Here is a 26,411-nt window from a genome sequence, read left to right on the forward strand (position 1 = left end):
ACTAAGTGCGCACGAGATTGCAGAAATATAATCTGTGCGACGCGTGCATATCAAGTTCGAGTAATATCAAGTAGCTTGATATAAGTCAAGCAATAGATATCTAAAATCAAGTCAAGTCAAGCTCAAGTATGTAATTTTTTACGAGCTTGTTTTTCAAGGCAAGTAGTTGGTTGAAATGTCAAGCTACTTGGCTTGATGAATCCCTACATGTAGCTCAAAATTTTAATATTTACTTGTAAAATCTGAACAGGGTCGGATCTGTTATAACAAAATCATTGTAGATCATTTTTTAGCTGTTCTGCTTTAGTTTGCTATGGTCTGATGAAGCTAGTACTACGAAATTTTTCACGAAGCTTTATGGTTGTTATATAAAATTTTAACCAAGTCGGCTTGTTTATCTCGAAATTATTGGGTGGTTCTATTCCAATATTTTCCTCAAATTTTCCATGGTTCTGATGATGTGATCAGCTCAAAATTTCAGCACATATTCATTGATATTTAATATGAACACACAAAATCTCAACTCTATCGGTTCTGTGGTCACGAAAATATTGAATTTATTTATTTTTTTCTACATTCATGCAAAAAGCAAAACTTTATTGAACTGTATTTAGTGGAAAAAAAAGTTCTTTATTGCACTAGTGCAATAAAGTTTTTATTGCAATCATCTGTCATTCTACTTCAACGTGCTGTCATCATGACAAACATAAACGTTCAAACCCACTACATATTTATCAGATATGCTGTGAAATTGGCAATACGTTTTAAACAGTTACATATTTTATATTATTTTGTATCAATGTTAGCAGCCAGAGCTAAACAAACAATGCCTTCCCGAGTATAACTCCTTAATCAAAACTGATTCGATTTGTAACCGTCTACCTCCATAGAGCAAACTGTCTGACCCATGACCACACCTCATGATACATACATTTTTTGCTTTTTGCATGAACGTAGAAAAAATGTTGTATGCAACTCGTGCAAAAATTGTTTATTGCACTCGACGTGTTGTCCAACTCGGCCTAACGGCCTCGTCGGACAATTTCCGTCAAGTGCAATAAACATTCACTTTTTGCATAAATAACTATTAATTTCATCTTGAATTTTCTATGATTCAATTCAAATGTTTAAGCATATAATAAAAACGAATTATTCAGGAATTTGGACCTTTAATGTGGTTGTTAAATTATTTCAAATCTTCGCCAACGTTTCGGATACAATTTTGATCCTTTATCAAGGCTCGAATTTTCTTCAATCAAAATTTTATATGTTAGACTGAAGAAAATTCGAGCCTTGATAAAGGATCAAAATTGTATCCGAACCGTTGGCGAAGATTTGAAATAATTTAACAACCACATTAAAGGTCCAAATTCCTGAATAATTCGTTTTTATTATCGATAACATGGACGAAAATCCTGATACAGGTTTAAGCATATAGCTTGAAATAGTTATTCTTTATATACACGTTGAATATCAACCCGGTCGAATATGTAGGTAGTTACGGAAATTTTGGAAATTCAATTTCCAAAAATATAATGATAAAGAAAATGTATAAGGTATGCATTAAAAAATATTAGGTATGTTTGCTTTTGGTTTGAAATTATAGGCGAAGTTGAATAAATATTCCATTATAAAATGATCTTTTCAACTTTTTTTGAAATGGAATTTGTTTAGCACAAATAACAAGAATAACAATCAACAGTATCGTGCTTAGAGAGGCAGCAGGATACAAACAGCAGTAATAAAGCTTACTCAAAGTGCCACCATTCCAGAAAACTTCAAACCCCTGCTCTTAAAGGCTCAATGTTCTTTACCCATTGCAATATTACACTCCATATGAAAAACATTGAAGCAAAGTATTAACTTTATATCTTGACAATTTATGCAAGTTCTTAATACCACTACTATAAAAATCAAAGTTTTATAATACTTCACCAATAAAGATAATAGTGTTTATTTTAGTACCTAATGAATTCACATAGAATGAATTTTATCACTATTGAAGAGTCAAACCAATCTTTTTGTTATTCAATCATCAATGGCACTGGGTCAAGTGTGAAATGAAATAACAAATCGACATATTCAAGTACTCTTCGTCACTTATCTGTACAACAAGAACCAATTGTGCGAAGAAGTGAAAGATATATCTAAAATTACCTGTGTTTGAATGATCGGTATCAATAGCTGTTTTATTGATTACAAAATATGATATGTCCAATAAAGTTCCATCATGTATCCCAAAGTCAAGTATGAATCTTATGAAAAGGTGAAAGATGTTTGAATGATCAGGATCAATGAAACTTGATAGATTATCTAAATGAATGCTTTTTTTGAGTTCATTACTGTCAAGTGAACAATACATTTCGTGTTGTTTATTGACACGGTTTGCGACGATATAATATTTTGAATTATTTTTATGTGATACCACTTTACCGTTTTGATTTTATTGCTTAGTTAGCCATGTCATAATTGTTACCAATGTTATAATTGAGTGAATTATTCATTGTCTCATGAATAATTTTTTTCTGCAAAATTGCGACAGCTACCCAAATATTCTATTCCATCCAATTATAGACAGCTCATAAGATGTAACCTTAAATGGCGTAAGTTTGCAATATCTAAAGATACCAAGCTCCTTGGAATTGTAATAGATCAAACACTCATGCTGAAAGGCTCATAGAGAAAGCATCCAAGGAAACTTGGAACATCAATTTATGCACTTTCAGTATTATCAAAATATCTTAATCCAAAAATTTGAAAAACCATTTAACACAGCACAATTGAGTCGAAAAGAAGATTTGGCATAACATTCTATGGATCAGCAAACATAACATCTGTGTTCATCTTACAGAAAAAGCAATTCGAATCCTCAACCAACTGAAATACGGACAGTCCTGCAGGGGGTTTTTCAGAAGAAATGGCATTTTAACAGTCTATGCCATATATGTGCAGAAATGTTCATAAAAATAAACATATGTTCGATCAATTCAAAAGTTGTCATTCGTATAGTACAAGAAGTCAAAACTACAATTATTCTAAATGCAACCTGACAACAACTCAACAACAGCTAGAGTAAAGATGCATGAAGTTTTTTTTATAATCTCCCCCAAAGAATTAAGAACATGACATTTACGAGAACTTTTAAAAGGCACATATACATATAAGGAACTACTGGATTCAGAATCATATTCGATGTACGAAATTGAGAGGAACTTTTAGCAACTTTTCTATCTTTTTTTTTGGACACTGTTTCATTTCATGTAACTCTTTGTTAAACACACTGTAGGAAATGATTTGAAATAAAGTAAAGTATTATAATTATTAGGTAATATAAATAGCCGGTTATATCAAGACCGCCGCCAGATATTTTGGCACCACGGCAAAATAAAATTTCGCCAACCTAATTCCCAAATTGTCTGATCGTACCATCACTTACTGCTATTAAATTGATCATTTTTTTTTATTTACCAAAAAAAAATATTGTAGAACAACCATTTATCACTAAATATTTTTCGTGATGGCTTATTCCAATGTTAATACTGGGCATACTTCAAATTGCACACCCTATATTTCTCATATGGTAGAGATAATAAAAATTTGCTACCTAATAAAAAATAGAATATTTATATGGTATGCCATTTGGAATAGGCACAATATTAACGTTTGGATATAGATCATCAATGAATTTTCTCATTCTAAACATCTGATAGAGTTCACAATGATGACACAATGAGTGCCATATTTACGAAACCCCTCGCAGAATTTTGCCCATTAGAAACGACATTCGAGATCAGAACCTATCCTGGAAATTTCAAGATTTTAGGTCTTTTTTTTTAGAGTCTACAGGGTGATTCACCAGGATGTCTTGTTAGAAGTTTATGGAAAACTTATCATAATCTTGAGCTAAAAATTTCCATATTGTGGCTTCAGACAATGATCTTTATCCCTAAAATATTTTCAGACCTCTACAACCTGTTATAGTGGAATCAGACTACTACTTCCTTATTTCAAATGGCACACCCAGTATATTATTGTATCATTAGATAGCTCTTTTGATGACAATTTCGGCAATATGCCATACCTTGGGTGAAAACTCAAAGGTTGATGAGTTAATGATATTCTTATTATAAATAAAATGGTGGCGATGAGAAAAAAATTTTTTTGAATATTTCCTTAAATGAGGAAAAACTGCAATTCCTTCCTGTGTGGAGTAGTCTGTGACTTCCGGAAAAAACAGAAAGAAACTAGAATTCGATGATTGGATAATTAAATTTTACATTTCATGAATTATAATCAATTTTTCGTTTGGATTGTTGAGAAATCCATTAACCAATACAATTTTCAATTACGAATATGTCATTGCAATTCTTGAAATGTCAAATACAGTTATGGAAACATCGAATTTTATTTCCTTTCTGTGTTTTCCGGAAGTCGCTTCTTTTGTGCGTAGAATCGATTGAAATAAAAATAATTGAATTGAAATAAAAAATATTCGTTCTAATTTGAAAATCTTAAGATTTGATGAAATCGAGTTGTCCAAGTTCATGATCTTCTTATAAACCTCCTGTACATTTTTGGTTCAAACCGCAAACAGTCTTAGAATACTACTACTACTGTTTCCGGTCGAACCGGATGTTGAAAAGATCTGAAACTAATTTAGAGAGAAAAATCTTTGTCTCAAACCCGAACATGCAAATTTTCAGCACAAAATTATGATTAGTTTGCCATAAACATCTAATAGGCCATCTCGGTGAATCACCCTGTATACGGTTCGTGTATACCACCGGCCGAACGGACGGACAGAACCGATTTTGAGAAAAGATTCGTCATCGGTGGGTCGAACTTTAACACCATTCCCAACTCAAAATTCGAAAATTACAGTATAACTGTATTTGATTAATTTTCTTTAATAATTAGAACAATTAATATTATTGTCGATTAGCAAATTTTTCAACGCCGAAACCACAGGGTGAATTGATCAATTATTACCAATAATGGACCGAAATTTAATGGGCGCCTAAATGGATCTGATGGTACTCATCATGCTCGATATATAAGATTGGTCGAGCGCTTGATGCCAATCAGTTGGTATTTCGTGGTCGTGGTATAAACTGGTATCATTTCTTGTGTGCGGTTGACTCGCGTTTTGGTGATACTATTTTTCGTGGTTTCTGTGACAATTTGAAAGGTTAGTGGTTAACCAGTTTCGAAAAACTGACAATTTCCTCTCCCAAAAGCTTTTGTATATGATCAATTCTCGATCTATAAAGAATGACAGCAACTAAATACAATATACTTCCAAATAGAAATAATTCGAAGATACAAAAATATAACTTATTATATTATTCAAATTCAACCTACCTCACTGAGAGTATTATGTTATTGGTCGTAGATTTGGCCACAACTCATTGATTTAATTCAATTTTAAATATTTCTCTCGAATTATACATCTAGGCAATGAAAGTTGTTGTGAAAAATATTCAAACTTCATTCAAATTGGTGTTTGGTCTCTGAACATTACCTACCACTTATGAGATACTTCTCTCCTTTAAAAAAGAATGATTAGCTGCGAAGACATGAAAATAATTGTGTAGTAATTCCATTGGGTCCATCAGTCTTATTATTAGATTAATTTTCATATTTTTCCATTGTATATATTTCATTCTTACTTTGCTTTTTTATATTCAAGTATGTTGTATAAGAATCTTATTTATTATTGTGGCCTTTTCTCTTAATCCTTTTCAAATATTTCCATCTTTTTTATTTCTACATTTTAGTAAACAAACACTTTTCATCCCATTAATTTACATTCATATGCTTCAATCAACTTCCTATTCATGAAATATTATATGGGTTACAGGAATGACTACAAGTGTTCTTTGTAGGAGTTCTCTGATTTGTTGTACTTTTGATTTACTCTTCAATTAAGATTAAAATTTCAGATCAAGTAAATTTTCGTTATTATTATTTATTTAGTTATAACTACGATTACAACTAGAAAGAACTATCATTATTATTCCAAATCATAGATATATGACATATATTGTCTCTCAACCATTCAAAATTGTTGCAGTGAAGCTTCAAACACTATAATTTTCATGGTTCTCTTACTCTTGCTGATAGCATTTCGGTAAATGAAGAATTACAAGAGCTAATTATTGAATTTAATTCTGTTCGTTCAATGTGATAATCATAAATGAATTGTTTATAGCAAATTTTAACCATTTTTATGGCTATTTCAAACATTCTGAACCCATTTGGATTTTCCTTCTTCGTTATCTGCCATCCCTTTCAAGAGAAATGCAATAATTTTCGGCAACTTCGGAATAGTAGTTCTAAATTAATTCATTATATTTATTGATGCAAATCGTTATGAATCGCTTGAGGAAGTGAAATAATTGTTTCCTATCTGTATTAAAACTACCAAAAAGTATTTCGTTGGTTATGGGAGCAGGTTATTTATGTACATATCTGATGATATGCTTTCTTTCTTGAGATTTGAAAGTATAAAACGTACCCGAGTCAATTATATAAGATTCCGTTTCACAAGGTTCCATTCCTTACATCTGGTTTTGGCCGATTCGAAGAGATAGATCTTGTTTTCAGCTGCGATCGTAAGAGAATAAGTATTTAAAGATGATTTTATGTAATCAAATGGAAGTTTTATTTCATTCGTGGATAAATTTATTTCAATAATAAATAGAAGTCACACTTCACACACTTCAAAATTAACATATTTTCATAACCAAATTCAACTTACAAAATCATAGAATCAATAAAACTGATTTAAAATGAGCATTTATTGTTCAGATGTTTTTGAGCAATAATGAAAACAGAGAAAATGATTTTAAAACCGTTAATTAATTACTAGTTTGAAATTAAACTTCAGATATATGGACTTTCGTCATTTTTTTTTTAAAAGTTCAAATTTTTTGTTTGTTTTCATAATAATTTTCGAATTTTTTATTGGGTTTGCGTCATCGACTACCGTGATGGTTAACTGGAGCAACACTAGTAAACAACAGAAATTTGTAATTTATAAATATATGTGTAATTTATGAATGCATTTGAATATTAATATACCCCACCAGTAAGATTATATTTGTCCGTACGCAATCCTTACGTACATTCTTCATGTACCTTGTACCTATACTATACAGGGTGTTTCAAATTAAGTCGATACCATTGATAACTCCGTTATTATTGATGCTACGATGTCGGTTAAATGGGCAAACTTGTAGCATTTTTAGTTGTCTTCTCGATGCCGAAAACAAAACAAAAATTGACAGTCGCGTTGTCATAATATTTCATAGAAGGATAATTTTTTTCAATGGAACACCCTATATTTTTTCATGCATTTCGATTCGTAATAACATTTTCAACAACAAAGCTCATTTGACTATTTTTTGTAAAGGTAAAAATAAGACAGTTGTATTAATGGGAAACATTTATAACATACTGATTTGATAAAGCGCTATAAAATATCGAGTAAATGGTCAAAAACACCGCCTTCTCCTTGAACACATATTTGGGCCCTTTTATTGACACTATTGATTCACAAAATGAATGCGGCTAGCGGAATGACTTCAAGATGGAAATTATCGTTTTGCCTATTAATATCAAATAGCTTAGTGGTGACGATTGAGTGGTGCTACATGATAATCACGGGTTTCACGAGTTCACATCCCAGCGTACTTTATTCTTTTTACTGTCTCATTTTGCTATAAGTAACAAACTATTGTCATTCGTACAAAAAATGGTTGTTTGGACAATCATGAGGTTTATTCGCCAAAACAAATAAATTTTTTGTACCAGTGAAATAAATAAATATTTCAAAATAAATCGCTCATTTTCCACTTTAGGAAGAAAGGTGATATGAGCTTTGTTGTTGAAAATGTTATTACGAATCGAAATGCATGAAAAAATATAGGGTGTTCCATTGGAAAAAAATATCATTTTATGAAATATTATGACAACGCGACTGTCAATTTCTGTTTTGTTTTCGGCATCAAGAAGACCACTAAATATGCTACTAGTTTGCCCATTTAACCGACATCGTAGCATCAATAATAACGTAGTTAGCAATGGTGCCCACTTAATTTAAAATACCCTGTATAACAGATTCCGGAGATACGTCAGTCGCCAGAGCAACACATATATTATGTAGCTGAGCATTTCAACTAGGTATATTTAGTCTTCGAAATATTTTAATGCTCTTTTTCAAGTCCAATAAACATGTTCCAAATATTTCCGAAACTCTTCCTCTATGCCTCTATTAGCTGTTTTGCTCCAAGTAACTGCACAGAAAGAGTATGTTAGAATTGAATATGCATATGTACGAGTATTGATGACTCTCGTCTTCATCTTGCTGTTGAGGTTTGTTTTTAAAATTTTTTTGATACTCTTAATAAATTCAGTCGTCAAGTCTTTCTTCATTCTTTGATGGTTGGTTCTGAGATATTTATAAAGATCATCCGATTTAATTGTTTCTATCTCTACGCTGAAAGTATGACAATCATCAAATCCAAAAACTTCGAAAATTTTCCACTAGTTTGCCCATAATTTCGAGGTAGTTCTTGTTGCAAGTTATTAGTCTTAAGTTATATCTTACATGTAAAGTAGATGATAAAGGGTGATAGTATTAGGGGAAATGCGGACAAAACGACATATGCGGACAAAATAACTTTTAGATTTTAGTGTTTATAATGATTTTAATAATTTTTCTGATGATTGGAATATTCATTGATGCTAGTGTTTCATTTTAGAATGGCATCTTAATTTGAAAGCGATCAGATAAATTCGGAAGAGTACTGCATGTTTTTGTTTTATCGGCCAGGAATTTTTTTTTATAGTAAAAGAAAGTATCTTTCATGTAATAAATGTCACTCTAATATCGGAAAAGCTTTAAAAGATATTCATTTCAACGTCTTATATAGGCATCATGCCATAATTTACTATTGAGTGAGCATTCTTACATATTTCTCAATATGAGTTCAAAAGTTGAAGAAATACTATTCTTAATGGAGATTTCACGTGTGAGATCATTCGTGCTTTGGTACATTATCCTAAGATGTTTACTTCATGTGTTGAAAACAAAGAGTTATTACAGAATTTTTACCTAATCTAACCTTTAATGCTTTATGATCATCTTGCTATTAACTCATCACTTTCATTTTCAGAGCAACTTCAAGATGACCAAACCTGCAGATATAGAAAAAATGCCGGACCGCATAGCAGAGATGTTTGTAGGTCGAACGGTGTTTATAACAGGAGGGTCAGGATTCTTGGGAAAGGTCCTGATTGAAAAGCTTTTGAGATGCTGCAGCGGCGTCAAGAGGATATACATCCTTATTAGGAACAAGAAGGGCAAATCCCCTAAGGAAAGGATACACGATATCTTCAAAAATGCTGTGAGTAGATTTTCATGTTTACGTCAAAGAACAACAGAAATTTCTCGTTTTATTGAGAAAGGATAAAAGATCGAACGACTAGAGAAGTCGTGTAGAGTTCTCTTGTGAATTCAAAAAATGATTTCAGAATTCAGAGGACCATAATATGTTAAGGCTCTAGTGTTTTCGTTATACGAAAGCGTGAAAGTTAAAATTTTAAATTCTTCCTAGAATGTTCCCTAAATATTTCAGAACGGAATAATAAATTGAAAATTCGAGAAAGGCACTGACTTTGTATCACAGATTTGTATACACAGAATGTTCCTGAATTAAAGGTACAAACAAAAATGAAAGATTAATGGATCATTTCAAGAAAAAAAAAGTCCTCTAAACATGTGCCCGCAAATACTTTTATTTCGAGATACAGGGTTTTAAAATTTGATTTTTTTCTCAAGTTTTTTTCATAGCACCTTCGCGATATATTTAACTTAATTGTGGATCAGTAGAGATACGATATACTGATATAATCGTCACATAAAAGTAGATCTACAAGAAACAACCAGTATATCAAAAACAAACCGTTCGCGTGCCCATGTTTATGGGACTTTTTTTCTTAAAATTATCCAAGGAACTAAATTCACCTAGTCGGATTAATTGTTGAGGAAATATTGACTATGTTTTTCAAATTGTTATTTTATATCGGAACCAAAATTTCATCGATTAGGTAGTTATGAAATTATCGGGAAAGAAAATTTTCATCATATTTAAGGAACCACTATAGTCATCAGACTATGACATATACCTAGCGTTCTGTTTGAGTAACTGTAACAGCACAAATTATATATATTGCAACCAATTTTGGTTCATCAGTTCCAAAAAAAAAACATTCAACAAATATAAATTCATCACTCTGAAACTTTCACAAGTAATAATTAAAAAGAAAGTTTTCATTTATCTGAAACTCTCTTATCAAAATAAGGTCTATTCGCAAAAAAATTGGTTGAAAGAGAAGTTGCTTAAGTGGTTTGATACTTAAAGGCTAAACAGGAAATGAATAAACAGGTTTTTGCCGAAACTATTCAATATACGATTGTGCACCTAAATGAAAACTTATAATGGTAACTTCATACTCGATTTAAAATTTCTTACTAGAAATTTATTGTCTAGAAGCTATGAATTTTGAGAAAAATTTGGAAAAATGATAACTCGAGTTCATAGAATATAATATAATTTTTCTTTGTTATGCGATATAATACTCTGCAACATAGGCTTTTATGAAAAATCAAGTATTTTTGTATATTATCATTTTGAGTCGTCACCCTTAGGCCATAGATCATTATAAAATCAACATAAGGCTGAAAGTGTTTGGAGACTTCGATGCTCGATCAAGCGAGATATTATACCTGACATCTTTATGATTATTGATTTCAATGGTTCATAAACTCTCATAAACTCAACAAGTTGAACGAGATTTCTTTTTGTTTGCCTGCCTAAACAAAGTACCTGATCGAAATTAATGAACATTTTGATTGAGTTCGATGACCTACACATTTTTTTAAGGAAATAATCGAAATACAAATTTCCAATTTCACGATCCCATAGGAAAATTAACAATATGTATATATGATATTTCCTATGTCTCGATTTTTGAATTTCAAAACCGTTATTTTGATTTTTCAAACAAGTAACGGGTGTTTTTTTTCGAGGTTTATAACTTAAAGTTGGCATTACTGTTCAATATGGCAACCGATTTAACAACTGTCAAGTGATTTATTCTCAGTTTGGTTTGGCAATTCATCATAAATAGACTTACGCCTGAACAACGCTTCCAAATAGTGCAATTTTATTTCGAAAATATTGGTTCTGTGCGGAATGCGTATCGCGCACTACATCCATTTTATTTCGTTTAGCGATGAAGCGCACTTCTGGTAGAATGGCTACTCAAGTGTATGTCGAAACACCGTTACATCCAGAAAAACTGACTGTTTGGTGCGCTTTATGGGCTGGTGGAATCATTGGTCCGTACTTCTTCAAAAACGATGATGGTCAGAACGTTACAGTTAATGGTGATCGGTTTAGAGCCATGATTACTAATTTTTTCATTCCTGAATTGAACAACCAAGATGTCCAGGAGCTGTGGTTCCAACAAGACGGCGCAACATGTCACACAGCTCGTGCCACAATCGATTTATTGAAAGACACGTTTGGTGACCGCCTAATTTCTCGTTTTGGACCAGTGAATTGGCCTCCAAGATCTTGTGATTTAACACAGACTACTTTCTGTCGAGCTATGTAAAGTCATTGGTCTATGCGGATAAGCCACAAACCCTTGACCATTTGGAAGACAACATTCGCCGTGTTATTGCCGATATATGGCCACCAATCTTCGAAGAAGTCATCGAAAATTGGACGTCCAGATTAGACTACATCCGAGCCAGCCGTGGCGGTCATATGCCAGAAATCATATTTGAAATGTAATGCTCTCTTCTAATATGAATGACAAAATTAAGCTCAGTCTAATGAAACAATAGCGACGCCTATGGATAGAGTAGGTATTGCCATCATTCAACCAAAGAATAGGTCATTTTTTAATAGTCATTAAACAGTATAGATTAGATTGAAATCTGTCAAAGGCCTAGGTGAAATTTTACGGAATCTACTTTCAAAGATCAATTCTTGCTACTACTATTGAAGAATATGAATGAAATTAATAGTTATAGTAAGAATGTGGATCGATTTTCATTCATAACTAAACATATTAGTTTGATATACCTCATCTGAAATCAACAGATTCCGTGATCATAGTGGTTAAGGTATGTTGAAATTACTTCTTGGGTGACCTCGGTATACGACCTCGACATAGAAAGTGAGAGTTTGAGGGGTTTGACCTGGTTAATTCCAAATATTTCGCCCAAATTCTTCTAGGTGTTATGTAAACATAATGTTATGAGCAATATCTGAACCAACTTGACATTATGCTTCAGCCCATCGGCGCCTTTCACATTTCGTAAATCCTTGTCATTTTTGCCTATGAAAAATCCTTCAGGCATTAAACTGACAATGTTGCCTAGAAATATAAATTTTCCAAAGGTAGCTTCAGGTCAATCAGAGATCGTTATGTTCAAAACATAACATAAACGCATCATTAATGTCTGTTTTGGAGCACATAAAGATAATAAAATATCCAATCAACCATAATTAAATTTGAGAAGAATTTCCTAACAATACTTTTTCAAAGAACATAAAAAAATTCTTAAAAATGCGAATACATATACCTTTCCAAGAATACGAGATCGAATTTAATTACTGGGTATTCCTAAACTGGAGGTACAAACAAAAATGACAGATCATTTCAAGAAAAAAAAAGTCCTATAAACATGGGCCCGCAAACACTTTATTTTCGAGATACAGAGTATTAAAATTTGATTTGTTTCAAGTTTGTTTCTCATAGCACCTTCCCTTCTGCATAAATAGATATTCCATCTGAGGTCCTTCAGGCTATTACACTACAACTGCATATACATGAAAATTTACAAAAAAAAAAGTATATTATATTTTTTCTAGTGCTTTAAATAAAGTCTGTGTAGGGCATTTTCTAGAAGTTGTATATAATGTTATACATTGTGATAGAGGTCAGCTATATCATCGAGTTCTTTGCGTTTGTTGAAAAACTTTTCGTTAAGGATACAAAATCTAGAATCAATTTGTGCAATCCTGGTTCTCGAATACAGCATTTAATTTGGCGTACTAAGACATTTTATTCGTTTATTATTAATCAATTATGTGAACAAAGGTTCAATAACATCATAATTTATTGAACCTTTGTTTACATAATTTATAAATAAATTATGTGAGCAAAGGTTCAATAAAATATGATGATCCTTAGCAAAGCATTGTGATATTTATTGTGCCATAAAAGAGACATTAAGAAATTAATTATTTAAGAATCTCCGATCCTCTTCAGAGTTATGAGTACCAAATGAGGTAGTTTTCCTATCCTAAGGAACAACCTATTAGAACCTAGAAGTTTCAAATATTCAGGGTCGATTTAGATCTCGAATGCCACGATTAGGTTCGTTCTCAATAGGGGTTCCGTAAATAAGACTGATCCAAATTTTGTCCTCCTGATAATTTCAAAACTATGAATTCGATCGTGATGAAATTCTGAGTTCTGATATGAAATAAGAATTTTGAGGCACTTGCCGAAAATCATGTTGACCACTTTGCAAGAGGAACATCGTTCAAAATTTCAGTAATAACGATACGACCGTTAGAGATATCGGAAACAGATAACAGTTTCAAGCTGTACGCAAAAGGTACAGGAGTCAAGTCGTTGCTCTTCTCAGGAACATGCAGTGAGATGAAAAATTCGTTGAGCATATACAGGGTGTTCATCATAAGCTGGACAAACATAATATAGTCATGTAGATGACACCGGGAGAATGAAATGAAAAGTTCTCATAACTTCTTTATTATTGGTGCTATTGACACCCTTCAAGCACTTTTTTTAGTATAATCCATTGGTGTAATAATTTATTTCTATTAGTTCTGAAGTTATAATACGAACTTGTAAACCATAACAATTTTTATAAAAAATAAAATCGCTTTTTTGTCCCTTTACAAAAATATAAGTATAACATTATATACATATGTATAAATTTATTATCAAACTGTAAAATCATCAAAAGTTTCAGTTTCACACGGCAAATAAACCTAGTGTCTATAATAATCTGTGAATTTCAGATAATTAATATGTTTGGTGGCCACCAAGGTCTCCGCATTCAACAACTTCAGATTTTTTCAACTTTTCAATATTTTCAAATTGATAAATGTTGTTCTTTAAATGTGGCCAAAGAAATAATCTAACGAAGTTGAATCCGGAGACCTTGGTGGCCACCAAATATATTAATTATCTGAAGTTCACAGGTTATTATAGACAGACACTAGGTTGATTTGCCGTGTGAAAATTCTGATGACTATTATAGTTCGATCAGAAATTTCTATAACATGTTATATATTTTCCAAAAAGGAAAAGAGAGATTTGATTTGTTATATAAATTGTTATGGTTCACATTTGTAAAGACACAAGTTTGCATTATAACTTCAAAACTAACAGCAATAAAAAATAAATGATAACACCGATTGATTCTATCAAAAAAGTGCCTGTAGGATGTTTTTGTTCCATGTTATTAATAACACCAATAATAAAGAAGTTATGAGAACTTTTGTTTTCACGCCACTTTATAATTTTCTCTTATAACTTGAAAACATTTGAATTTATGTTGCAGTTTTCACCAAATTGATTCTCTCAAAAATCGAGTACAAACAGGGGTTCTGAGATCCCCTTCCTAGACAACAAATTTTGGAATCCTGATACATATAGCGAAAAAAAATTCATCCGGAATTGATGAAATGTTTCACGATTGTAGGTACTTTTTTGAACACATAACATGAATATGAAAAATATCAAATGGTCCCTTCATTAAAGCCACCCAAATTTCTCCTTCGGTAAAAATGATTCTCTCGATGTCATCCACACACTATATATATGTTTGTCCAGTTTATGATGATACACCCTGTACAAAGCCTCTCCGAATGAGGATCGTAATTATAAGTGTAATTGCTTCAAAACTTGGAACTTATTGCTGTATTCAGTCATAATCAAGAAATACCTACCACTGATTTATAGATTTAAGTAAAACTTGCGGTCAACTGCATACCAATAAATAATGAAATAAGCGACTCTCAACCAACTTAAGGCTATTTACCTATGATAATGAGATAGAGGCGTGAAATCGTTATTAATAAACATAATAAAGGTACCTACGATTGCTAACATAAACCCATAATTCTCTCATGGCAACCGATTACAAGAAAATTATTTTATGTACCAGAACAAATGCCCTAAATGTGATACGAAATTTGCATTATGGGTTTGTCTATCCGCCTGCAGTGTGCAAACTTCATGGATTAATTCCTTTCCATTCGGCATATTTCAAAATATCTTCGACAGTTGATTAATCTGAACTATGTTGTTATATCATAATATCAATAAGGAGTTTCATAGTTAGCATTTGCTCAGTTCTCACATATCTGAACTCATTGCTTCAAGCCTTTTTCATGTCTATTTCTGAACCCCGCATCACCATTTTGGTGGGATACATAAAACTTTTATCGTGGTGATTTGGTCGATCCATGGTAATAAACATAGATAGAGGGAGTATCCGCAATTTTTACATGTCCCCAACATGGTTAGATTGCGTTGTCTGATTTTAATATATTTTCAAATCCACAATTTTATTATATCATTATGAATGTATATTATATTGAATGAAATATATTTATTTGAGTGATTCTCAATGAAATATGCAAATTTGAATATTTGGTATCGGATATTTTTCCTAATTATCGAATTTATAGCATGCAGAATAATAATAATAATAACAGTACTTTATTGCATATGCAACTGGCCATCGACCAAGGGTCCTTCAGCCTGTATTTTAACAATTTTTGGTACATTGAATTTGTTTAAGGTAAAAGGTAATTATTATTTCATTTTTTCATATCAAACTTTTGATCTTTGCTATAAGTGGGAGTTCTGGATGTTTTCTCTTAGATGTATTCCTTCTGTCTTCCTGGTATTGAGAAATCACTTCATCCAACTGAAGTAACCTATTATAGAATGCCTTATTCAGTCTGCTCATTCTTATCTCAATAGGTTCTATTCTAGTATTCAGATAAAGTAGACTGTTTGGAGGATTATGAAGTGGATTTCTAGGATGTCTCAATCGGGTTATGGTTCTCAATGCGGTGGTTTCTGCTACTGTGAGATTTTTAATTGCTGGAGGCTTGCAGTTGGCAAACACTGGGTGTGCATATTCTAATAAAGGTCTACAGATTGTTTTATATATTATTATTGATGCACTTTTGATGTTAATGCCTTGCTTTCTGTAAACTAATTTGGAAAAATATTTGGCTCTTGATATTGTTTTTCTCTTCATCAACTTGGTGTGAAGGTTGAAGTTCAATTTACAATCAATGTTCATTCAAAGGTATTTGATTGCGGGTACAGGTTTTATGCTTTTTCCATTAAAATGCAGAATATTTATTATTTTCTGTATCTACTTACTGAAATCCAAGGTTTGGCACCTTTTGCTCTCTCGTTGTCATCTGTTGTTTCACGTCGTTTGGCGCGCTTGATGTTTGTTTTCCGAATATATTTCGAGTTGATATGAAACGTTGATTCACTATGGGACATAAGAAGTGCGTTCTTTGTGGAGAAACTCGCGAATTGAGTGAAATATCATGTCACTAATATGTTTTCATTTCCGCGCGCTTGATGTCAAATTTGATAGTTAATGTTGGAGACAAAATTTGCTCACTGAAAATGACATATGCTCCCTCTACCTATGTTTAATAATCTAAGTATCGATCAAATCATTTCTATGTTCGATTTCAATTCATTTTAAACTTTTTCATATATTTAAAACTACAATCAACGAGTTGATCGGTCAATCAAAGTTTTTTGAAACCTGTGGTAGGTTTTTTCTTGTCTTTATTTTGACGTCTTTATACATGTCTATCTTTGCTAATTTATGACTCGATCATACCATGCGTTTTTTACATTTGTTTTAAGTCTTATTACAGAGCTGTAAATCTCGGAGTTATTCATGAGGTTACGTTCATGTTTTATTCAATAATACACTGGCGAGCAGAAAAAACGGATTACTGTTCAACAAACTTTTTGGATTTTTCAATCCCCAAATGCGATAATTCTGCTTATAAACGTAGCCTCCCGGTGCAAATGAGCCTCATCAATAAAGATGATTTTTCGATGAAAATTCGAATCATTTTTATGCATTTCAGCATCCACCCAGCGAAGATACGACGATGAATTAACCACATTGAGTTCTTATGTCAACTGAACTTCAAAAGCCTTAAGATCTATAAGTCTTTATGGGTGTAATATCGATTGTCGAATTCCTAATTTCCAAGATTTTCGTCAACAATACGGGCTACAGTAACACTATTCTCAGTTGTTTTTGAGCGACGTACACAGTTTCGATTCTTCACATCACTAACTTGCCCAACAGCTCAAATTTTTCAATCAGTGTCACTATTGCCGGCCGAGAAGGTGCTTCATGATGATCCAAAAGGTCTTTAGTTTTGCAAACCGTGACTGCGAAATTTTCATCATATTTTAGTGAATTTTAACAATTCCAATGCGTTGTTGGAGCGTGTATCGTTCCATTTTCAGTAATTGCTTAGTTTCTACTTTCCAAATATCAAAAGATGGTAGCTTCAAAATTGGCAGCTGCTTGGATAGAGGGTTGTTCAAAATGAAACCTCTTATTGGAGAACCCTTTATTTACAAACTTAACCCCAAAAATAACTTCAAGGTTTGCAGCTCCTGAAACAAGTGACACGAAAGGATATTGTGATCGTGCGGGTGTCTGTCAGAAAAAAAAACAGAAATAGACATGAAAATGGACGTCAAATTAGATCCAACAGTCTACAACACTTAAAAATAAGGATATCAGACACGAAAAAAACCTAGAGTAATATAGGATAGGATTAAGAATTTCAATTTTCGCTTCTGAGCCAAATTATGATTAGCTATTATGGAATTATTTTTTAATAAATGTAATAATGATTCTTTGTATGATTACAGCTCTTTGACCTTTTAAGGTCTAAGGATCCGGATGCGTTCCAGAAATGCATACCCATACCTGGAGACGTAACTGAAATTGACTTGGGCATCTCTCCCGAAGATAGAAAGAAGTTGCAGGAAGAGGTCGAGTTTTTCTACCACTCTGCCGCAACAACCAGGTTTGATGACACCATGAAATACGCCGTTACCATGAACACCAGGGGTACCAAATTTGCCCTTGAATTGGCTAGTCAGTGCAAAAAATTGAAGGTGGGTGGCTATTGAAGGAAACGATCTTTCTTTTTTATGCCTTTTTTTGTGATATATAAACCATAATTCTGCCACCAGAAATGAATAAGATGCTTTTTTAGCGCTCGGTATCCGAACATATCGATCTATTTTTTCGGAATAATCTATGTAATTTCGTAATTTGAGTTGGAAATGATCTTAAATGATGAGGTTCCACTTACTGGTGGAGAATCCGTTCTAAAATTCGATTATGTCCGTCCGACCGTAATCACGACAACTCTCGAACTGAAAGACCTAGCAACCAGCAGGGTAGGTTTTGATCCAACAAAATGCTCCGTAAATGGCAGTTTCAAATTTTGAGTTCTCATTTATTTGAAAACTGCAGATTTGATCGTAATTAAATACATATTAAATTTTGATGTGAAATAATAGTTCCATACTTCTTGCGCAATTTCATGTTGATCGCATCACCAGAACAGAACTAGACAATCTTGAAGAATAGGAAGAAGAAAATAAAACACCTGATGTTTCCATTACCACCAAATCGATGGAATTGAGATTTTTTATGTGGATATAACATAAAAATCTCAAATTTCATGCGATTTTCAAACTGATTAAGTTAACAGAATCACAGAAAATTCAAAAAGAATATTGCAAAAGAAATACCCAATATTTCTATAACAGCAGATACTATTGGGTTGGGATGTTATCTTTTCATATGAAATAACATTTTCAAGCTTCGTGCAAAATTTTGTGCTGATAGAATTGGCAAAATCATCGAAAAATTAATTTTGATTTTGCGTGTATATAAAGAATAACAATTTCCAGCTTCGTTCAAAATTTCTTATTGATAGAATAAGAAACATACAAAATTCGAGCAGAACATCTGAAGCTTTCGAGCGCTCGTCATTCATGGGATCATTTCACCCTTACTGTATATAAATAAATGGTCTCCAAGGCGCAATTAGTGCATGAATGACGAATGCCCCAAAAAAAAGGATTAGAGTAATTACTTTCAATGTCATTAATCACTCTTTCTTTTGAACAATATTTTTTGAGTGAACGAATATGCTTGAAAAAATTCCGAAATTTCCTCAGTCATCTCGTATCTTTATTCTTTTTCGTCAGACAATAAAAACACGTTCGAAAAAAATCGTGACATCTCTAAATATCATGGTTCAAATTTTGCCAGGAGCTCATTCAATAATTCATTAATTTCATCCTATAGGAGATCACATACACAGAGTGAGTCTTTGACTTGTACATATACTTCAACCGAAGATTTCTGAGGTCAAAGAAAGTACTTCTTTCCTCTACCATTTTTTCCGATTCGGCTCGGTTGAGAAGATTGGAAATCCATAAAAAATGTAATTTTCAGTTATATCTCGCAAATGGAACGGAATCGAATGAAATGATTTTCGGAATATAGTTTTTTATTGATGTGATGAAGCTTTTCCGAACTTAAAATTCCATCAAAGTCCGGTCAACTCCAAAATGCCCGCTATACTTAGTGAGAAAAAATATCGAATCGGAAAAAGTGTTTCTTTTGACCTCAGAAATCTTCGGTTGAAATATATGTCCAAGTCAAAGACTCACCCTGTATAGATATGTATCTCCAACGTTGCAACCAACGAATTATTTCTTTATTATTTCACAAAGTATGAATCGATATCTTCATTATAGATATTCTGTACCAGAAATATTCAAGATTATCCAAATTCATTCAGATTCAAACATTCCATAGAACTTCGCAGAAGATAATCAATGGTAGTTCTGAGTGAAACATACATTGTTAATAGACCTACAAGGCCAGGTCAGGTACAAGCATTGACTTATTTCTGTGCACAATTACGTAAGGTATCAAGATTGCCAGACTAGTTAACGTTGCAAAAGAGCAAAGACCGTTGAGGCCCTCAATTAATCAGCGTTTAGCCAGTGAGCTTACTCATTTCATAATTTTAAATTATTACTTGGAAAGTGTAAAAATTTCTACAAAACATATTCAGTGACGTCAGAACTCAGAAGGAATCATTTTCTTGATTATTTGGAAATATGAACCTATTACATTAGCGAGATATTTTATTGCCATGTGAAAAAGTAATATCAACATATTTGGCGACTCCATAGTTGAGTAAATATTTATCATGTGCAAAATTTTACTTCGAAGTCTACTTGGGGCACTTCGTTCCAAGCTAGCTGGCTTTGAAAGTGAACCCAACACCAAGATATATTTGAATTTAAATGTCTTTATCGCCTAAAAGTCGATTCACACATATTATCAGTCACGTAAATATCGTGAAGTATCAGTCACAAAAATATGCTTTATTGAAAATTAAGTGGGCCTGTCCTGTCTACACTGTACTGGAGCGGGAACGAATTAGAGCTATCAGTCTTACTGCAGTCACCGAAACTCCACCAGATGATTTCTTCTGAACGTTAGTTTATTGTTTTGACAAACCGAAAATTCTCCATTTTTTTCAACTTAAAATTCCTTGTGTACAATATTTATTTAATATTCACCAATCGAAATACAAGACTCGGAAAATAATTTCAAGAGGGAAAAAGAAAACGCAACACAACTCTACTTTCATCAGTTTCAACTTGCTACAATAATGAAAAATTATTTATTTCCGATAAAAGAACTTTTTTTTGTGACTCTCCGTCATTCTGAAATACTAAAAAAAACTTTGTTTCATCGTCGATCAATTTTTAAATAACGTAATGAACTCATCCACTATTTCTCTTTCTTTCCGTACCTCCTGAACGCATTCACTTGTCTTCTTCTATTGTTTTACCTACTTTTCATTCAAAATTAATGCTATGACAGCCAGATCGTTTTTCGGAAACGCCATACCAAAAATATAGCTAAGTATAATAAAAGGCATACTCGAAATACTTGATGAAAAATGACTGAATACATTCCAAATAACTATACGGGTATATGTGAAATAGCCGCTATTCTGACGTCATGTCAAATATCTGGCATCTGCGAAGAATGGTGGAGAGTTTCCTGGCAGGGCCGGCGACAATAATTTTGGCACTTGAAGCAAGGAATTTTTGGCGCCTCTGCTGAAGAAGCATGAACAACATGACCTCCCTCACAACCACCTCCGCAAAAAAAAAACAGCACCTTCTCTGATGATACTACAGATCCTTCTTCTGCCGATGGAGAATCTTGCAATGTTCCGTAAAAAATTAAATTCTGGTGAATGAAGAATATTGAAAAGTTGCAATATATGCTTCCAAGGTTTTTGATTGAAATGAAACACCAAAACAGAGGACCGGAACTATCTGAATGAAATATGAGAAGGCAGCCAACAAACTGGCAGAATTGCCGCCCCTCAAATGGAGGCGCCTGAAACGGTCGGTTCACTTCACCTGTTACGCCAATCCTGCTCATGTTCACACATGTTCAATGGATTTAAATATGGTGAACTACAAAACATTAAAGCCTGCTTTTTGTGAACATCTAGATAGAATAACGCTTCGTCGATGTAGAGAACATTATGCCAGTCTGTAGTCTGCACCAGTTGAAACGTTGATGACAGTAATCCATGGTCAAAGGAAGGCATAATAGTGGGCAGTAATAAAAACTCGGCAAATTTTACACTATAATTTATTATTTCCTCGTATAATATATCGAATCATCACAAAAAGCGGTTAACAGAAAAAGAAATCGGATTACGGTGGACTTGAACTCCACCAAGGTTCCTACTCTATTCTCTGAACCATAGCTCTCTACAGGTAGGTATGTGTGTGATTATGAAGATCATATCGGAAATAATATATTCAAAAATTCATAATACTGAAACTAGCACAAAAAATTTTGTATTAATGAAAACAACACATGTTTTGAATTTCATGTTTTCGAGAAATTATTTTGTTTTAATTAATGTTTACACGTTTTTTTAATTCAAGGATCGTATTCTTGAGGTAGGAGAATCAATGTAGTGTAACATTTTTTTTGTACCAAATTTCTTGCAAAAAGCACCTATAGGTCCCGAAATAAGCTCTGGATGACAGACGGATAGGACTTCTTAGGATTCCAAAGGTTACTTAAAATATTAAAGTAAAAGATTCAAAGGCTACAGTGTAATGCATATACGTATACCTTCGATCCCAAACAATCCTTAGTTTAGGATTTTATTTGAATACCTACTCAATATGAAATGAATTATTGGCAGCGTATTCATATAAGAGGTCAATATGTCATATTTTTATCGTATTTTTGAATTTTTCATAATTTTTCGGAGATTTTTTGGTACGATGACGATATTCCTTTAATGAACTAATTCGGAAATGTGATTTTTGACACTTTTTAGCGTAAAGAAGACATTTTCGGATAGATTGTATAGTTTCTTCTTCTGAATTTTGAAATATACTTGGTTTTCTCCCCAAGAATGATCGGATTTAATTCATTTCTTTGTGCATGATTCTCTGATCCTAAATGCCAAACCTTAGTCGTTTAATCAAATAATTAGTAAAATGAAATAATTAATGATGATAGCAAACACGTTAGACCTTGACTGTTTAAAATATCATGGAATGACTAGCAATATTCATTTAGAGATTTGTCGCCATCGATTTAATAAGGTCATGACCCTTTACTAGCTTTTCGACAACCGCCACTTTTGGGTTAAAAGGCTGTTTAAGACAGTTATGGCAGTCAGCCTTCTGAAACCTAAAAGTAGCGGTCGGCGAAAAACAAAGATTTTGTCCGATAATGAAAAACAGTTAAACACTGACTTAGTGAGGTGCTTTGAAGCGCTCATCTTTAAAAACCACAGAAGGAAGTGAAGATACGGAAATGCGAGATGGAATTTTTTATGACCAATCGTTCAACCATGATATTTGATACAAGAAATAATAATATTTCTGCAGACCCAAAAAATAAATCAATTTTATACTCGAGAGATTTAGTTTTTGGGACCGGACCAGATGGCCGGACATACAAAAACTTGACTAAGTATTCGTCATTGGTGGATCGAACATCAATATTTGAGAAAATACAAACATCGTGATGAATTGGTTAAGCGCTTTCGGGAATGGATGGCCTAAAAACAAAATACATCTCGTAATTCAAGCCTACTAATATTCACAACAAACAAAGACAAAGGCAATTTTTACGTATTCATTATCAAAGAATCGCTAAAATAATAGATACTGATTTGCTATGTAAGTAGATCAATGTATTCCAACTAAGTGCGATTTGACGTCCAACTGGTTAGACGCTTGGCTGCCCTATATCAGACATTATTTTCTAGTCTAGTGTCCTTGAAGCCCTTATGTTTCTTTGGGTTTTTTGTTTACACACACACATTATCGTCATCACAGTATAATTGACAATACAAACCAACTTTCTTTAGCAAAAAAATCTATCCCTCTCAAAGTCTCTAACTTATATGATAATTTTGACTTTTTCGAACACAATTTATTTTGTTGTACTTATAATAATATCATTAAACGCAGGTGCAATTACTGGAAATATTTGAACAAATTAGCTTTCATATAACATTTCCTAATAGAAAATTAATAATATCACAAACAATGAAAATATTTCTGTCTTTTCAGTGTTTCATCCACGTATCGACAGCGTACGTCAATCCCCTTCAAGATGTTCTTGATGAAAAGTACTACCCTCCTCCAGCCAATCCTGAAGAAGTCCTCAACAGCATTAACTGGATCAAAGAAGACGCTATGGGAAACTTCACTAAACAGTAAGTCACATTAAACTCGCCCGAAACGTATTCAACATCCCAGCTTTGCAGACTTCTTGGTGATATCCCCAATACCTACACCTTCACCAAAGCCCTCGCTGAAGCTCTTGTTCACGACCAGATGGAGAAGTTACCTGCAATTATAGTCAGACCTTCTGTTGGTGAGTAGGCGCAAAAACCAAAAAGTCCTCAATCTATACTCATCGGCAAATTTTCACAGTTATTCCAATATACAAAGACCCTTTGCCTGGTTGGTGTAACAATCTACAGGGACCCATGGGTCTGTTCGTGGGTGCTGGGAAAGGAATAATCAGAAGCATGTATATGGACAGCAAATCCTACGCCGATATGGTACCAGCAGACATATGTGTAAATGGAATGCTTTGTGGAACTTGGTACCATGTGAACGTGGAAAAGTGAGTGTATCTCAGCTGGTACTTTCTAGAACGGTACTTATGTAATATTTTGAAACAGGAAACAACGCTACTTCAACCTTACCAGTACCTCTGATTACCAATTTTCCTGGGAAGAAATTATAGAGATGGGAAAGAAGATTGTCTACAACAGGATGCCTTTCAACCAGTGCGTATGGTACCCTGGTGGGTCGATGAAGAAATCGAGGATCCACCACGCCATCTGCTTCTACCTGTTTCAGATTATACCAGCACTTTTTATAGACCTTCTTCTACTAATTCTAGGGTATAAACCAGTGTGAGTATTAAAAAAATGTTTCATAGTAAAATGATATCAGTGATACTCGCAGACTTCTAGGAAATATCATTATTTAAATTGATGATGATTTGCGTTGGTACTTGGTATAGTATTTTACCTGGTTTCTTATTTTTATTCGCTGCTCCTCTTCTTCGGATAGTAATATCTTCATTATTCTTTCTAAATTTTGTATTCATTTCTTCAAAATTAGACATGGTAACTCTTTTTTTATGACGTATCAATTTATTCGGTTTTCATTCCACTAATTTTTTATATGAACTTACTTATCGTGTTATTCAGTTTACCAGTTTTTATTTTATTTACACAGTTTTCATTTATTAATTGACTTACAAGGCGGAAAACTCAAATTACGAATCATATATGGACCGTATATCTTATTGAACTTGGCTTTTATAGTTGGAGAACTTCTACTGAAACGTCACACAGAATTTTATTTTGAAATGAAGGTACAACCTTTCAGAACGAGACTTGTTGAGCTAGTGACTTATTTTACAAAATACAGATAAAACTTAAAATTAAAATAGGGCTGTATAACATTTCCAATGATAATTGTAGTTATTTTCGTTAACTTTAACTTTTTTGTTCTGTTTTTGTTTTTTTTTCTTTTAAGAAGAATTATCATGAAATAATTTTGTTGTTTAAACTTAGATTTCCATTTTCAAGTTCCAACAGAAATCGAACAAGAAAAGTATGTGTTTTATATGTCCTTCAAGGCTGGGCTGCTTCCAATATCTGAATGATCAAACGTGGGGAAGATAACTTTCATTTCTTTTACATTTCCGTGTAAAATTTAGTTACCTACTTTTCGTATATTAGCCTATAAGTTTATTCTTAGACTTTTCGAGGAGTCATATATTCCGTAAGATAACAATAAATTGCGTAATAAATAGCTGAGTGTAAGTAATCTTCACCTTGCTATTAATGAATCCACTTTATCACTTGATCACTTTAACGCATCATCGATGCGATAAAGTGATCGATGTTTACGTCGAATTAATGAACTTGGTCTTCATGTCGAAAAAATTGTTTATTTCAGGTTGTATCAAATTCAGAGAAGAATCGAAAAAGGCCAAGAGATGTTTGAATATTACACTTCAAGAGCGTGGAACTTTACTAATGACAAGATGAAAGTAGCCAGAGATTTGATGAATAAAAAGGAAAGATCAATATATATACTAGACGGGGAAGGTTTGGATCTCATGGATTATTTTGAGCAGTGTTTACATACCGTGAGATTGACTATTCTGAAAGAAACTGACGATATGCTGCCAGCCGCTCGAAGAAATATGAAAATGTGAGTTAATTCAGACCAACATTTTTATCATCTTTTCTTATGCTGAGGTATGCACAGTTTTCATATTGTTCCTTTTTTACAGATTATGGGCATTAGACAGGATTTGCAAAGGTCTTTTCTTTTACTTCGTATTTCTTTATACTTACAGAGGACTATCGGCCCTTCTTTTTTGATGATGATGTAATGTGGAAATGTTATGTTAATGTAAAGTAGGGTAATAATTTTAATTATCTGCTCAAATTTGTTATACTTTTACGTTTAAGTATTGTTTAATTTTAAGAAAGGAAAGTGTATCTTATATTTTATATTAAAAAGAATTTTCATAAAAATATCGTTATACAAAAAGGTCAGATTTTTTTTCAAATATCCAAAAATTAAGT

General features: G+C 32.8%; 1 protein-coding gene across 1 annotated transcript; it reads left to right on the forward strand.

The window, feature by feature from the left end:
- The first annotated feature begins 5,060 nt into the window (after window positions 1-5,060).
- Window positions 5,061-26,376, forward strand: LOC123675759 (putative fatty acyl-CoA reductase CG5065). The gene is made up of 9 exons (XM_045611256.1): window positions 5,061-5,188; window positions 9,180-9,410; window positions 18,061-18,309; window positions 23,860-24,005; window positions 24,057-24,166; window positions 24,226-24,421; window positions 24,480-24,716; window positions 25,774-26,031; window positions 26,114-26,376. The coding sequence occupies exons 2-9, from the start codon at window positions 9,192-9,194 to the stop codon at window positions 26,202-26,204; spliced, it is 1,506 nt and encodes a 501-aa protein (XP_045467212.1). The 5' UTR covers window positions 5,061-5,188; window positions 9,180-9,191; the 3' UTR covers window positions 26,205-26,376.
- Window positions 26,377-26,411: the final 35 nt, after the last annotated feature.

The sequence above is a fragment of the Harmonia axyridis genome, chromosome 3 (assembly GCF_914767665.1).
Source record: "Harmonia axyridis chromosome 3, icHarAxyr1.1, whole genome shotgun sequence".
Taxonomy (NCBI): Eukaryota; Metazoa; Arthropoda; class Insecta; order Coleoptera; family Coccinellidae; genus Harmonia; species Harmonia axyridis.